Source organism: Nyctereutes procyonoides, unplaced genomic scaffold, assembly GCF_905146905.1.
Source record: "Nyctereutes procyonoides isolate TBG_1078 unplaced genomic scaffold, NYPRO_anot_genome, whole genome shotgun sequence".
In the NCBI taxonomy this organism is placed as follows: Eukaryota; Metazoa; Chordata; class Mammalia; order Carnivora; family Canidae; genus Nyctereutes; species Nyctereutes procyonoides.
In genome coordinates this window covers 44567499-44584308 of record NW_026575024.1, presented here as the reverse complement: position 1 = coordinate 44584308, position 16810 = coordinate 44567499, and the positions used below count along the sequence as shown (strand labels likewise).

The window sequence follows — 16810 nt, the reverse complement described above, 5'->3', positions numbered from 1 at the left end:
GTGCGTGAAGTCAAAGGTCATGCCAGCAACTTCCGCTTCCTGTTTTGGGATCTCGCTTGTTGTCGGAAAGCTCTGGGATTCTGTCCAGCCCTCGGCGTCTATTTCTGGGGTCCAGGTTGACTCGCGGTCTTGTGCTGCCGCCATGGCGGCCTCCACCGCTGCCGGGAAGCAGAGGATTCCCAAAGTGGCCAAGGTAGGAGACCGCGAAGGGCTTTGTGGGAGGAGGCCCCGGAGAGGGGCTTGCCCCAGCCTCCGCGGGGCCCGCGGCGGAAGACTGCCTAGAGACATCCTACCCCGTGTGGATCGAGTGGAAGGGTCGGCAGGCGGTGGGGCGCAGGCTTCTGTCGCCCCGGAGACGCTCCCTTCCCACGCCGCGTTGGCGCGGCCTTCTTCCTAGGACGTGTTTCTGCGGAGGGAGGAGTGGGATCATTCGGCAGGATTTGGGCAGCGCGCTAGGCGCCGGGGAAGGAGCTACGGCCTAACGCGGGCAATGTGCCGTTTTCACAACTGACGCGAGCCAAAGTAAAATTGCAACCTTGCCGAATACGAGTGAGGCGGCGTAGGGTATGCCGTGGGCTGATGGGGTTTGTATGAGGGGTGTGCAGAGTTAGCTTTCCGGAGGAAGTGATGTTTAAGCCGACACCTGGTGGCTGACTAGGAGTTAGGCCCCCTGCGCGTGGAAAGAATGAGAGGGCATCGGTTGTGTAGTGGCAGTAATTTAATTAGACAGCAAGTTTGGCGTTATATGGTAGTTCCATCGGTGACTGATACTCACTGAGTGCTTAATGGTGTGACGGGCTTTATCCTGAACCTTTACAGACGCCCTCACTCCAGTCTGTCTGTCCAGCCCAGGCGGCTCTCTAGAGCTTGTCCTTTACATATCCGTTTAGATGAGTCCCAGAGATAATTTATGTAAGTCACATAGCACAGCATCTGTGACTACATATGAGCTGCAGTCATTATTATCAAAGTCATTCCACACATGGCATTAAACAATTAATATTTCTTATATTTCAATTCCATAAAATGTTATTGGGCACCAGTGGTCCAACAGATACACAGTGTGAGCCACATTATGTAATTTTAAGTTTTCCTGTAGCTACATTAAATAGTCAAAACAGGTGACATTAATTTTGACTGTATATTTTCTTTAATCCATTATATCCAATATATTCCTAATTGAACATGTAATCGATATAGGAAGTCTAATCAGACAGTTTACTGGTTTATTTCACTCTATGTCTTCAAAATCTAGTGTATATTTTACCCTTACAGTCCGTCTCTATTCGGGCTCACTGCATTAGCTCATGACTACTATGTTGGACAGCACAGCTCTAAGACTTCAAGAAACTTATGGTCTGTCTAATGATGGGAATTTATTGAACTGTCTTTGATTTGAAATGCCATGAAAACAACCAAACGCAGTTTGAGGCATTATCATCCACATGGGGCATAATTGAGAGGTTCTGTAAATAGAGATTGTAACACTAGGAAGGATATAGCACACATCTTCATAAAACACCTCTAGTGAGAATTTACCTAAGCAGCCACAAGGTTTATTGTTATTCTAATCTAAAAGAGAACACTTGCTATTTTTGCTGCCTTTTCTCTTAAGACTTACCTATGGCTTTGTAATAAATACCATGCATAAGAAAGGAAACTTTGTTTTCTGTTTAATTTCATAGAGAAATGAAAACCTGTCATAGGAAGAGGGCATCTTGTAATAATACAAAGTTCCCATCCTAAAAAAATGTCTTTTTGCTTCCTAAACCTTGTGTGATGAGCATCTACTAAAAATGAGAATATCTTCTGTCTTAAAAGGTGAAAAACAAAGCCCCAGCTGAGGTACAGATAACTGCTGAGCAACTCTTAAGAGAAGCTAAAGAAAGAGAACTTGAGCTTCTTCCTCCTCCACCTCAACAGAAGATCACAGATGAAGAAGAATTAAATGATTACAAACTAAGAAAAAGGAAGGTCAGTCAGGGGTATATTTTCAGTCTGTTAATAACATTGTTATTACTTTATAGGTCAAAGTTTGCAGAATTCCTCATTGGATAGAGAGGCTATAAGAATAGGTTAGTGTTTCTAGCCACATGAGTAATGTAACTCCTGGTTACCAGATAATTGCATTTTGCTGAACTTTAAAAAATATGCCATGAATTGTCTTTTAAAGTATAAAGAGATTCAGTCCACCAGAGACATAATTTTTGGTGCAGAATCAAAGATGGAAGTTTAACAAGTGGAACATCTGACAGCTGGAAGGGGCTGGTCTTAACCAAGGTCACATTATGTACTCTCTCTGTACTACATTTTATGGTAGGAATTGAGACCTGGAAAAGAGCTGAGAGAGGACTTGGGAATCTGACCTCTTCATCCTAGAATTCTCACTCTAGGGTAATTTTTTTTTTTTTCTTTAAAGATTTTATTGGACAGCCTGGGTGGCTCAGCAGTTTAGCACCACCTTCAGCCCAGGGCATGATCCTGGAGACCCAGGATCGAGTCCCGCATTGGGCTCCCTGCATGGAGCCTCCTTCTCCCTCTGCCTGTGTCTCTGCCTCCCTCTTTCTCTCTCTGTCTCTCTCTGTCTCTCATGAATAAATAAATAAAATCTTAAAAAAAAAAAGATTTTATTTATTTGTTTGTTTCAAGAGACAAAGAGCGTGTAAGCAGGGGGAGGGGCAGAGGGAGAGAGAGAATCTTAAGCAGGCTCCAGGCTCAGTGTGGAAACCCACACGGGGCTTGTATTTATGACCCTGAAGTCATGACCTGAGCCAAATTCAAGAGTCGGCTGCTTAACCACCTGAGCCGCTCAGGCACCTGTAGGATAATTTTAAACCACTAAGCCTGTTTTATCTACTTATTAGTGATGTTCAAAGAGTGATGTATGAAATTCTGAGACATTACTGAGAGGACTAGTAGAAATAGTCAAGAACATTTCCATACTAGGAAAAAGTATAAAGTATATTAAAGTATCAGTTAGCTATTAGCAAGAAGAGAAAATACCAACAATTCTGCTAATAATTCTTTATATCTAAAATTTTTCTCTTCATGTGTAAGACTTTTAAGAAACACCTGAGGGGCAGCCCGGGTGGCTCAGCGGTTTAGCACCACCTTTGACCCAGGGCGTGAGCCTGGAGACCTGGGATCAAGTCCCACATCGGGCTCCCTGCACGGAGCCTGCTTCTCCGTCTGCCTGTGTCTCTGCCTCTCTGTCTTTCATGAATAAATAAATAAAAATCTTTTAAAACAAAATAAAAGAAACACCTGAGATTGTAACCTTCATTCGCGAGTTTCTTATTTCTCAAGGGTTCCAGGATGTAATCTCTCCTAAATAACAACAAAACGAATAAACCTTTTAGAACAGGATTAATAGACAAAGGATGATGTCATTTTTACTTATTTTTCCCTTCAGTTTGACCCTTTTCCCCTTCCTCCAGACTTTTGAAGATAACATAAGAAAAAACAGGACTGTGATTAGTAACTGGATAAAATACGCACAATGGGAAGAGAGTCTAAAGGAGATTCAAAGGTAAAATTGCTGAATGTGTAATTTCCTACGTCAAGATATAAGTTAAGAGACAGAAAAGTAGGAAAAGTTAAAGCACAAGTGAAAGAGCACGCCTCTGCTAGTAATTTTCCAGGTTGTCCCATGGAACCCTTGGACTCCTTTGAGGAACCACAGAGGCACTGTGGTAGGCGAGTCCTGGGAGGAGCAGCGAAGGAGATGCTAAAAATGGGTCTCACCTCCAGCACACCCTCTACAGTCAGAGAAGCACAGTTTCATCTGCTTTCTTTGTACTCGAATTTTTTTGAAATAAAAACTGTTCACTGGAAACCAGTGGCCAACAAGATAAAAATCATAACCTGGCCTTTCCTGTTGCCCAGCCTTTCTACATTCTCCCAGCATACCGACTGCCCCAGCTATGCCCATGTACTTGCCACTCCCAAACACATCGTGTCTCCTTACCCTACACTCAGCTGTTCTCTCTGCCTGGAATGAGCACTCCTCCCTACACACGTTGACCTCTAGAGCTTTCCTCAACTCACTAATTCTGGAGTTATCTACTACTTAGCCATTTGCACCAGACATTATTTCTTCCTTTTGGCTTCCTTATGTAAACCTTGACTATATTGCAGTATAATTATGTGCATGTCTACCTTTCTTTAAGAGTTTGTAAGCTGCCTGAAAGCATGTCTTTTCACTTTTTTATGCCCAGAATGCGCTCATGGTGGATACCTGGTAAAATAGCAGGGCACTGGAGATGGTTTGAGATAGTTGCCACATGTGTGTACTACTTTTGATATTCTCCAAATCTGCCTTCTTAAGGGCTCGATCCATATACGAACGTGCTTTAGATGTAGACTACCGGAATATTACACTCTGGCTAAAATATGCAGAAATGGAAATGAAGAATCGCCAGGTCAACCATGCCCGAAATATCTGGGACCGAGCCATAACAACTCTTCCTCGCGTCAACCAGTTCTGGTAAGTTTTTGAACTACCAAAGCAGCTTTTTGTAGGCCAGAAAAGTTCTACATTTTTGTGTATTTATTTTATTTTAATAATTGTAATCACATATATTTAATTGACATTCTACTTTTTCTTTAAACGTACCATAAGTAGTTTTTAGTGTCCTATAGTATATTAAGTCATCACAACATGTAATAGCTATATAATCAGAAGTAAAATTTGGGTTGTGATCTTTTGTGCATAAGAAACTTTTGTTGGACTAAGCGATTTTTAAGAAAAATGTATCTTTATTTCCTGTGATTCACACTTTCCAGGTCTATGTTTGATAAGGAAACATGTTCGTTTTAACCTTTGGAGAAGATAAAGTCCTAAGTCTTCACATTTTACAAAGTATCAAAGATCATTTTTTCCGGGCAGCCCTGGTGGCTCAGTGGTTTAGCACCACCTTCAGCCCAGGGCCTGATCCTGGAGACCTGGGATCGAATCCCATGTCGGGCTCCCTGCATGGAGCCTGCTTCTCCCTCTGCCTGTGTCTCTGCCTCTCTCTCTCTCTGTGTGTGTCTATCATGAATAAATAAATTTAAAAAATGATAAATAAATAAAAAGATCCTTTTTCCCCCTAAGTCATTTTGACCAAGACAGATATTTTGGGATGATTTTATTAAAGGTACAAGTACACATACATGGAGGAGATGTTGGGAAACATTGCTGGCGCCCGGCAGGTGTTTGAGCGCTGGATGGAATGGCAGCCTGAGGAGCAAGCCTGGCATTCCTACATCAACTTTGAGCTGCGATACAAAGAGGTGGATCGGGCCCGCACCATTTATGAACGATATATCCTTTGAATGAGTTGGTAGTATTGTCCTGGTTACTGCCGCTTCCATGGAGGTATAGTCAGAGTCTGGACATACAGACAGTCATTAACATAAGCCTGGAAGCCAAAGATAGAGGTTTTATTTGCTTCATGAGCTATATATATTTTTTCTAGAGAGTAGGGTGGTCAGAGTAAAAGTTTGTGGTCTAGGTAATTGAGCTTTTTCCAATGAAACTTTGGGTTTGTTTATAATTTGGCATTCCTTGTGGAAAGTGAGCCCCCTTCTGCCTTCTGGGCTCTTGGCCTGAGCATCCCTGGAAGGAAGTTCAAGAGCCCATCCCAGGACTGTTCCAGAACAGGTTCATTCCACGGCACAGAGAGACCTAAACGTCTCAGGCTAAACCCCCTGGATAGCAAGGCTTTGGCTGCTGTAGCCAGTCCTGTTTTTCTAGGGCTTTATTTCTAGGTTTTTCTAGGGTGTTGATCATTAGCAGCACTACTGGAGTCCATTCAAAGGATAGAGACAGGAGGGCAGCATAGTGTAGCAAATTCCAGCTGCAGTGCCATTTGCCATTTGGATGGGTGTGAGTCCTTTCTCTGGCACCTGTTAATGGAGCAGCCTCAGACAAGTCACTTAACACTTCTGAACCTCAATTTTGCCTTTATAAAATAAAACCAAATCTACCAAGATTAGGTGTTTTTAGGATTTAAGATTATAAATCTATATGAAGGGTCTGTGTGTGTACACATTGCCCTTAGAAACAGTGATTTGGTATTTGCTATTTAAGTGACTTAATAGAACAAAGCTACCAGGAAAAACAACAATCAACTTTACTATGCAATTTTAAGGTCTCCATTACTTCTGCCCATTTTAATATGATTAATTTAACAGAAGCTTGTATAGTACTTGCTAATGTGCCAGGCATTGTTGTAAGCACTTTACAGATACCATCACTTAATCCCTAGGCAGTCCTGCAGTGCAGGAGCTAATCCAGTCTGCAGGATGGTAAATGCAGGCACGAGCGCAATAAGCAGCATGGCCAGGGTCTCTCAGGTAGTAATGGAAATGGGCTTTGAACCCAGCTGTTAACTTCGTTGCCATATTTGAACATATTACTATGGAATTAATGATTTCCTTAAGCGAAGTAGATGAAAATAGATTTAATCTATTAAGATATAAAATAATTCAAAACTTTCTTTTGTATGTCAACCATATTTCAATAAAAAAAGAGAAAAACCTAAAAAATTCTTCTCTTTTGCCAGTACTTAGCAGTTCTGTTTTTGTGAGATTTTTTCTTAGTCATTAATTCAAATATTAATGTTATTGAGCATATAATAGAGTAGGTGCCATTTGTTGAGTGGACACATTCTTTTGGCCCCAAGCTGCAAGGGATTTTACACACATTTCCTCCTTTAAAGCCACTGAGTTGGGGCAGCCTGGGTGGCTCAGTGGTTTAGTGCTGCCTTCAGCCCAGGGTGTGATCCTGGAGAACCAGGATCAAGTCCCATATCGGGCTCCCTGCATGGAGCCTGCTTCTCCCTCTGCCTGTGTCTCTGCGCCTCTCTCTCTCTCTCTCTTTCTCTCATGAATAAATAAGAAATCTTTAAAAATAAATAAATAAAACCACTGAGTTGGGTTAGTATTATTTTTCTCTATTTACAGATGATAGAACTGAGTCTTAGGCAAGTTAAATGAATTGTCCAGGATGGCATGGTTTATAACAGACCTCAGCTTTTTCATTTCTCAAAACTCCCATTTGTACCCACTACAGAAATATTGAATAAGCACTGGAGGAAGACAGATGAACCAGACACAACCCCCTGCCAGAGGTTACAGATTACCGGTTCTTCACCTTTGCATATGTTTTATCAAACCCTATAGTTTGTATTGTTGGGGGTTTGGGTTTGGGTTTGTTTTTGTTTTTTTAAAGCCTTGTTGTCTTACATGGTATTTCCTTAATTCCCCTGAACTTGTTCTCGTGCACCCTGATGTTAAGAACTGGATCAAGTATGCTCGCTTTGAAGAAAAACATGGTTATTTTGCCCATGCACGGAAAGTGTATGAGAGAGCTGTTGAATTCTTTGGAGATGAACATATGGATGAACACCTTTATGTTGCCTTTGCCAAATTTGAAGAAAATCAGAAAGAAGTAAGTTCACTTGAAGAGCTCACATTGCAGAACAGTTTAGGAAAGAATACTTGTGCACATGGAGTTCATTCCATTTTCTTATTCACTTATCCTTGGAAAAAATGTTTCCAGAATCTCTCAGAGAACAGCACACATTTGTGGCTTAGCTGCAGATTGGGAACTGAGCAATTATACATTGTACTAAAGTGTCCTAATTGTGTTGTCCTTTTTGAAAATTAAGCTTTTATATCTATGATGAGAATATTGTATGTAAACTGAAAGTTCATCATTTGTTCTCCTCATAAAAGGGCTTTACAGGTAATAAACCTGGAAAACAAAAGTCCAGAGCCTTTAGAACAGAGAACAGAATTTGAAATGAAAACAGAGGTTGCCCCACAAATAAATCGGTTCTGATCTTCCATAATATATATGGAAATAATCCCTTAAAGTAACTCAGATACTACAGAATCGAGAGAGATGGGCTAAGGTCCAAATACAGGGTCAGGCCAGTGGGAATTATGAAGGGTTTGAAGCATAAGAGTGGTAGGATGTGATTTATATTTTAAGGAGGGCCTCTAGCTAATCCATGTAGACTGTATTGGGGAAAATGATGGTGAAAGTGGAAATAAAGGGACTTTTGAAGTGGTTGCGGAAGAAATGGAGATGGTTTGGGGGTGGGGGGTACAAAGGGCCATGTTGAAAAGGTAGAGGTGGCAGGGCTCTTTGAGGTAGTGCATGTGGGGAATGAGGACAGGAAAAGAGTCAAGGAGGACTCTTGGGGTTTGGGGCTCGAGCAAGTGCATGACTGTAGGTATTGCTTACAAAGACTGGGAAGACAGAGAGACCCAGGTTTGATGGTGAGAAAAAGGAGGTCAGTTTGGGACCTTTTTAGTCCTAAGTGCACAGACGATACCCAACTGGCAGTGTTAGGTAGACAGTATTAGGCGTGGAGCTCAAAGAAGAGTATTGGTGTGCCCCGACAAATACCTCAACAGGAGGGAGAAAAAGGTCTTTTTTAGGACATTTTGAAACTGCACAATCTTACAGGTAATATATTATGTCATAATTACCTTCCAAGTTGTTGCTAGAGTGAGAATATTGTGTTGAGAAGTAATCCTCCTATCTGCTTTTAGTTTGAAAGGGTACGAGTGATCTACAAGTATGCCCTGGATAGAATTTCAAAGCAGGAGGCCCAAGAACTCTTTAAAAACTATACCATCTTTGAGAAGAAGTTCGGTGATAGGCGGGGTATTGAAGACATCATTGTGAGCAAACGAAGATTCCAGTATGAGGAAGAAGTGAAGGTGAGTGCTGATGCGGACCCTGACCCGTGTAGGTAACAAACATGCTGACCAATAGCAGCTACAGTGAAGGGAAGAATAGCAAGCAAGGACTCCCAGGGATCATGCTCTTGCTGATACGTCTGCAGTTATTGGCAGCCACTGCAACAGGAATCAGCAGGGCTCATAGAAAAGGCCAGCAAGCAGCGCTTGGGTTTGCTCTGCCACCCACATGTTGAAAGTCGCTTTGCTGCTTGCTGACTGTGTACCGTAGAACTTGAGCAAATACTGGGAATCCATTTGAACTCATTTCTGAAGAAGATGGAATAGTCAGAGATTGAGCCAAATAGCCTTTGTGCACTACCTTTTAGCTTAACTGCTTGAACAAAAGATGTACTGTAGATATGGTTCTCTTTTCTATCTGTGATGTACTATTTTGTTTCAGATTCAAAGGCAGTAGTGTTTCACTAATCTGTGTATCTTAAAGCTTTTGCTAAGTCAAATTAATTAGGATATTGCCAAACAAAGGACTGGATCCTGTGTTAAATGAGGTCAGTAAGATATATTCAAGATAAATGACTTATTGGAGAAGGCAGATTTCACATCTGTGGCCATGGTTCTGATTGCACTGTAATTTTAAACCTAGACATCATAATGATATGCAGTCACATATATAAACAAATACATTCATAAAACTAGGCATCTGATTATTGAGTAACTATCTTGAGGGTGGTGGTTGTATATGAAAGCGGCCTTGCCATGGGACATCTGGCAAATAATCTGTCCTCTGTGTTCCTTTTTCTTCTCTATTTATAGGATCTCAGGAACAGTATTTTTATTTTTTTTTTAGGAACAGTATTTTTAAATGAGCTAGTTTGTGAAATCTGGAAAAACAGTTGCTAAAATACAGTCAATCAAGGGTGTTCTTTTTCCTCACAGAATCCAGCGAGTGTAGCTCTTGGTTTGATTTTTATTCATTAAACTTACGGTCTTTTAGGCTAATCCACACAATTATGATGCATGGTTTGATTACTTGCGCTTGGTGGAAAGTGATGCAGAAGCAGAAACAGTTCGAGAAGTCTATGAAAGAGCCATCGCCAATGTGCCACCCATTCAAGAGAAGCGGCACTGGAAGCGTTACATCTATCTGTGGGTCAACTATGCACTCTATGAAGAATTGGAGGCCAAGGTAAAAAGTGGACTTCCGCATCAGCTATTGATGGCTGCGTCAGCTCTGCGCGTATAGGTCTGCTGTTTTGGGTAGCGGTGGGTATGGACATGTGCGATCCCTGAAACAGGAATCTAGCTTTAGATTCTCGGCCATACAGTTACATACTCTCTCTGCAGCCTTGCAAACTCTTAAACCTGTCATTGGTCCAGGTGAGGTATTTTGTAGTATTTTGTGTTTCAGACCTGAGGCACAAGATTATCACTTAGAACTTCAGAAGGGAACAGTAAAGCAGCCTTTAGCTTATTTTGTGTCGTTTCCTGGGTTGCCTCCTCAGTAGGGATCATAGCTAGAACACACATCTTTGCTTTTAGTAAAGATCAAGGGGGATTTTCAGAAATCGGCTGTGTTTAAATTAATTGGGAAAGATAAGCTTTCTGCTACTGATCTGAGGCTATAACTCATCTTTGTTTCTTTCTGCTCTCAGGCGAAAAGCTTCTCTACAGCGAAGCTCTCAGGGTTTGATGGCTATCTCATTGGTGATTCTTTAACTAAAGTTTGATGGCCCCTGGTGGTTCACACTTGATCATAAATGATGAAATCAGGGTTTGAGAATAGCATGCTGTGAAAACACTCCGTGTGGGGGTGTACATTTTTACTAGTACTAGCAAAACAAGCATCAGTAACAGACTTCAATATGTGGTGAAAATTTCGTTCCTAATACAGGATCCCGAGAGGACAAGACAGGTGTATCAAGCTTCTTTGGAATTAATTCCTCATAAAAAGGTATGTTTGCTGTAAGTGGTGTGTTCCAAACTGTCAAAATCCTGCTTCCGTTACTTGTGAAATAATACTTAACTGTTTGAATAGTTTGCCAAGCAAAAACTTGTCAGAACAAAGTATGCCCTTCGCCTCTGAAAACACTTCACAGTCTAGTTGAGAGGGCAGCCTGTGTTAAATAACCAATGAATAATACAGAGAATAAGGTAGAATTTCAGAGGAGGATGGGTCATTGGAACAGGCTGGGTGGAAGGCGGAAGATGCACATCTGGAGAGCATGCAGCAGATGCAGGAGACAACAAACAGGTGTCTGTTGCCATCCAATGGGACATGTGTGTGTGAGGGAGCACTGGGTGCACGAGTTCTGGAAATAGTTGGGACATTCTCTCTGTCCTGTTTCCCAGCATGAGAAGCCAGCAGAGACTTGACTAAGTTACTGTCTAGACTAGTGGTGGCTTGTTCCTCCCACTCACAAGCATACCCACAAAACAAAGCCAGTTCTCAGTAGGGGCTGCAGGGCCATGCAGTACAGTGAAGTCTTTGGATTACTCTTTCTAACTTTTGTGAAATAAACATCATCATATTCACTTAAAAACAAGAAAATGCATCTGTCTTAACTCTGAATATTTAGGAAAATCTAATTACATGTGGCCTTTTATTAAATTTCTAACTTCAGTGTAATAGAAACAACTCTTTTAGATGTTTTTGTGTGCTTTTGTTTTCTAGTTCACGTTTGCCAAGATGTGGTTACTGTACGCACAATTTGAAATACGACAGAAAAATTTACCGTTTGCCAGAAGAGCTTTGGTAAGTAAAGGAAGGTTCAGGGGGCTCCTGGGTGGTCCAGTGAGTTGAGCATCTAACTCTTGATTTTGGCTCAGGGCACGATCTCAGGATTGTGAGATCCAGCCCCACATTGGGGTCCATGCTCAGCATGGAGTCTGCTTGGGATTCTCTCTTTCTGCCTCTCTCCCTGCATGTGTTCTCTCTCTCTCTCTCTCTCTCTCGTTCTCTCTTTCTCTCTCTCAAACCCCCCCCCCGCCAGTAAATAAATAAATTCTTTAAAAAAAAAAAAAAAAAAGAAGGATCAAGATGCATTCCTGACTTCTTTGAGAAGGAAATTAAATCTTAGTGCTTCTAAGTTGGACAGTTCCTACTAAGAATGCTACAGAAGTGTTCTGCCTTTATAACCTGAGGTGTGTCAGAAAATGCATGGCCTTTGAAGTTTGGGTGATAATGTTTAAATTACTCTGTTTTAACATTGGCAGCTTTATCTGTAGCTTCCAGTTACCAGATCTCTTCTCAGACTGGAAGATCTGATGTTGCATCACATTAGATCTTAAATCAGATCTTTAGTAGACTGATCTTGTGCAAAACCTGGGAGTATTACCTGTGCCATCCTCTTAGCAACTATCCTGAAGTCTCTTAATAAGATCAAATACTGTTCAAATGCACTTGTCCTTTTGTAGGCCACTCTTGCCCTGGCTGAGGGCAGCACAGCAGGTTTAATTCTGTGATCACTACTTTACTTACAGGACGTTTTATCCATCTGACATCTGTATTCCCTTAGGTGCCCCTGAGAAACTAAGTAAAATCCAAAGTACTTGTGAGACAGTTCTGCAACCCCTGTCTTGCTGAATAGGCACCAGAGGGCATCAGCCCTCCTGACAGCTGGGTGAAGTGCAGGGTTTCCGTCAGCCTTTTGTTAAGAAGCAGCGTGGGCAGTGTGATACCACAGAGGGAAAGAATAGCTTGCCATGTTTTTTCCCAGCAGAGAACAGCTGCTAGGATAGTTTGGTGATGTCTGTACACAGGTTGAACCCACATATCATAGTGTTTTGGTTGTTTTATTTTCCAGGGAACTTCCATAGGCAAATGTCCAAAGAACAAGTTATTTAAAGGTTACATAGAACTGGAGCTGCAGCTTCGAGAATTCGACAGATGCCGGAAGCTTTATGAAAAGTTCTTGGAATTTGGACCTGAGAACTGTACCTCTTGGATTAAATTTGCAGAATTAGAAACGATCCTTGGTGATATTGAGAGAGCCCGGGCAATCTATGAGTTAGCCATCAGTCAGCCACGCTTAGACATGCCGGAGGTGAGGATCTCGAGATGAATACGATTTGGTTTTAGATATTTCCCTAGTATTGCTTTAGATGACCACCTAGATGTGTGTGTATTTTAGAGTATAAAGATAAACTCACCTGTAGTCTTGTCAACTCAGATAGTACTTAAATGTTGGAGGCAATAGAAGAAGGATGGGGGTGGAAGAAGCAGCCCTCTAGGAAGATACCAGAGCCCAGCAAAGCCCCAGGATGACACCAGGATAAGTTGGGGTATAACAGGGCTGGTGACTGGCTCTCTTCCTCCCTTCTTCAAATAGAAGGCTAAAATAAAAACAAATAGCTAACTAAAGGAGATGGGGCAGGGATGGCCAGGCAAGGAAATAGGCAGCAGGCGGCTCTGACTGGAGAATAGGGCAGATGAAGGTTGAGACTGCACATCTCCAGATTGTCCTGGCACAGTTTTTCCCAGATCGGGCCAGCAAAAGAAGCTCTGTCTAAACCACCATATTGCTGAAATTAAATTGCCAAGGTCCTGACCTATCATAGGAGCTAAAATCATCCCTTCCCTATTTAAACTTGAGCCACAAGGTGGCGCCAAACCAGAGAGGCTGGATTTGAGAGCCACTGAACTCACCCAGCCTTTTTTGTTAGTCCTGCCCCAGTGTGACTTCATTTTATGGCTTGGGCTGCATAGGCCAGGGCTTTGTGTATTATTGGTTCCGTTGGCTGGCCTCCACTGCTAGGCGTCCAGGCCATGTTTTACTTCATCCTTTTTCTCTGACAGGCAGTACCTAGCAAGTAGGCTGGGTACTCAGACATGAAGGAATTTACAGTGGAGGTAAGAAGAATATATCCTGGCTAATCCAGGCATGTCTTCTGGCAATGTCAAGTTGATAGGATCATGGCAGTGTCTAGTAGACTTGGCAATCTCTGAGCTTTTCTTGGTAAGTCTAGCATTTGAAAAACTCTGAAAGAAAATCCAAAAATGAATCCTGAATCCAAAGCCTTTTATCTCATAATGTAGAATGGTAACCACATTTTGGCCAGCTTGTAAACACCACTGGTTTTATTGTGTCCAGATGCTGCCTGTTCCTTAACTGTTCATAGAAGTTCCTAGGTTCTAGGTGTTCTAGGTTGGAATGGTAGTTAAGCTCAGCTTTGGATAGGGACGTGTTGCTCTATAAATGTCAAGGCTGATTTATTAAGTTTTCTTTTGTAGGTGCTTTGGAAATCATACATTGATTTTGAAATTGAGCAGGAAGAAACTGAGAGAACACGAAATCTTTACCGAAGATTGCTTCAGCGGACACAGCATGTCAAGGTACCCTGCACTCTGTAGATTCTCTCTGATTTTGGTTGAATCAGCAGTCCTGAAGGAAATAACATATTTTTGTATTTTAAGTGTTTCAAGTTTGGTTTGTAATGATTTTCTTGCATTTAGAAAGAGCCTCTGAGTCTCAGAGGACTTTGTGATATAAAGCTTATAGCAGGTCAGTATTTATACTGCATGGGAATAAGTTGAATATCATAGAATTGAGTAAAAAGTTAAACTCTTTTCAGGATTTTACGACTATTTCAAATACCTAATTGGTTAGAGAAGCAGACTGATTTCAACATTATTGAAGCATATAATCAATATGTTCTTTGGAATACTATAGATAAACACGTTAGTATGTTCAGATGTCATTAACTAGAATTAGCATTACTACATGACCATTTTCTGGGTGACATGGTTAATTTGCTTCTGTAATAATTTTTCTAAAGGTATGGATCAGCTTTGCACAGTTTGAGCTATCATCAAGGAAGGAAGGAAGTTTGGCTAAATGCAGACAGATTTATGAAGAGGCTAACAAAACCATGAGGAACTGTGAAGAAAAGGAAGAGAGACTTATGTTGCTGGAATCATGGCGAAGCTTTGAAGATGAATTTGGAACAGTATCAGATAAAGAAAGAGTAGACAAACTCATGCCAGAGAAAGTCAAAAAGAGAAGAAAGGTCCAGACTGATGATGGGGTAAGAACTGAGCCTCTGGTGCTGGTCATCTCATGTCAGATGAGCAGAAATGCATCTGACTTTGAAATTTGTACTTTTAAGTGTCATATATGAATCTGAACATGGGAGCAGATAGCCTGGAGTAGGAGATGGTTGCAGTCTGTCTACCTTGGAAACACAGAGCAGAGTATATAGATCACCCAGGGGTGGAGAATGGGAGACAGGTGGCAAAGGTTTCTGGGAGGTGGTTGATTCCGGGAGCTATATGAAGCATGATGTTTCTGGAGCATTAAACAGGAGGTCAGTGTGAAGGGAAATGAAACTTAGCTTTTAGGTAGGATCCAAGCCACAGACTTTATAAGCTATAGGAAGGCCCTTATGCACAAAATAACATGACCCAGTGGTTGGCATCTCCTGCAAGCATACCCAAGGGGCTCAGAGTTGAGGAGGACCTATCGGGGAGGCTATTGTAAGCAAAGCAAGTGATGGTGGAAGCTGGAACTAGTAGTCTTTAGGAAGCCAAATAAGTGACCAATTGGAGGTGGGGCTGTAAGGGCAAGGAGTCAGAATAATAGTGCACAGATGTATGACTTTGGTTACTGAGTATTAAGTAAGTCTTTAAAAACTTAAAATCTTAGAAAACTAGATGAAGGTGGACATGGAACATGGGATATCTTGGTTGATGAAAGAGGAGGAGCTGTGCTTTGATTTTTAGGATCTTTTTCCACTGGTTTTTAGCTCTCAGTGAGCTCCACTTGTAGCAACCCCAACCCCAACATCTACTGTTTGGGGTTTTTTAATTCAGTTAACATGTAGTATATAATTAGTTTCAGAGGTAGAATTTAGAGTTTTATCAGTCTTCTGTAATACTGAGTGCTCATCACATCCCCTGCCCTCCTTAATGTCCATCACCCAACAGCTACTTGTTTAGCCCAATCTTGCAAGCCAGCCCTGGTTCTTCTGAGATGGGCTTTGGTGTGGTTTCGTAAAATGAACCTAAGTTAAATTTGAAGAACTCTGTGGGTTTTGCGGTGAAAATTCTGCACTTTAACTGCAGTGTATTTCAGTCACGTGTTAGCTTATCTTTTCATTGTGTTTTTTTTTTTTTTTTTCCCATAGTCTGATGCAGGCTGGGAAGAGTACTATGATTACATCTTTCCAGAAGATGCTGCCAACCAGCCCAACCTCAAGCTCCTGGCCATGGCCAAACTTTGGAAGAAACAACAACAGGAAAAGGAGGCTGCCGAGCAAGACCCAGATAAGGACATTGATGAGACTGAATCCTGATTTTCTTGTTCATTTTGATAAATGTTTTATTATTTTTATAAATTAATCATTTGGAACTCTTGTGACTCTAAGTTTTTTTACACCTCACCAGTAACGAATTGATTGGAGTCTTTGATAGCTACTTTTTGAATTATTTTTAAAATGCTCTTGGGGTAAGTGAGGGGTTGGGGGATTGCAAGTAAATTTTTCTAACTGCTGGATTTATCTGAGTCTAAGCATTTTTTTTTGGTCCACATCACACATTAGGAAATCTAATTGAGGTAATGCTTTCAGCGATTTTAGATGGACCTACAGATTTTTGAAAGTGGTCTTCTAGAGATGTTCAAGTTACATTCTACAGTAACTTTTAAGATGGTTTTATCATACTTTTCTTCATAATGATATATAGAGCACACTCACCTGAAACCTCCAACTTTTCTGAATCTTCAGTCACACGGACTTGAGTTTCATTCCCAGCTCTGCCATTTAGTGATCTATAACTTAACCTTTTAGTTTCTTCACTTACAAAATGGCCTTCTGCCAGTTTGTTTTGAAGATTACATTAGAAATGGAATAGACCTGGCACATTGTGAGGGCTCAATAAAATGTTCATTTCCAGCCACTTTCCTAAACATGTTCATCCTTGTAGAATTGAAATGTGCTTAGATTAACTTCTAAATATCTGTACCTTCTTAACAGTGGCCATTGGTACTATGTGCTTCTGAAAACGCTAGTTGGGAAATAATTTATAGTTACCGTGTTTCCAACAAGATCTTTTTGTTACCAAAAGTTTTAGTCAAATTTCAGTTATGGCTTAATCAGGTTCCCCGACTGGCTGAGCCCT

At 41.3% G+C, this 16810-nt stretch overlaps 1 protein-coding gene across 1 annotated transcript; it reads left to right on the top strand.

Moving 5' to 3' along the window:
- The first annotated feature begins 30 nt into the window (after positions 1–30).
- Positions 31–16187, top strand: CRNKL1 (crooked neck pre-mRNA splicing factor 1). Its single transcript, XM_055306716.1, has 14 exons — positions 31–193; positions 1822–1974; positions 3438–3529; positions 4328–4486; positions 5139–5305; positions 7257–7435; positions 8548–8718; positions 9692–9883; positions 10589–10648; positions 11369–11449; positions 12501–12740; positions 13928–14029; positions 14473–14721; positions 15820–16187. Exons 1-14 carry the CDS (start codon positions 143–145, stop codon positions 15985–15987), a joined length of 2064 nt encoding a protein of 687 aa, XP_055162691.1. The 5' UTR covers positions 31–142; the 3' UTR covers positions 15988–16187.
- Positions 16188–16810: the final 623 nt, after the last annotated feature.

Excerpts from the sequence above, each read along its gene's own strand:
- CRNKL1 (XM_055306716.1), top strand. The coding sequence starts at position 143 with ATGGCGGCCTCCACCGCTGCCGGGAAGCAGAGGATTCCCAAAGTGGCC. Across the intron at positions 10,649-11,368 it reads AATTAATTCCTCATAAAAAG|TTCACGTTTGCCAAGATGTG; the intron begins GTATGTTTGCTG and ends TTTGTTTTCTAG. Across the intron at positions 14,722-15,819 it reads AGGTCCAGACTGATGATGGG|TCTGATGCAGGCTGGGAAGA; the intron begins GTAAGAACTGAG and ends TTTTTCCCATAG.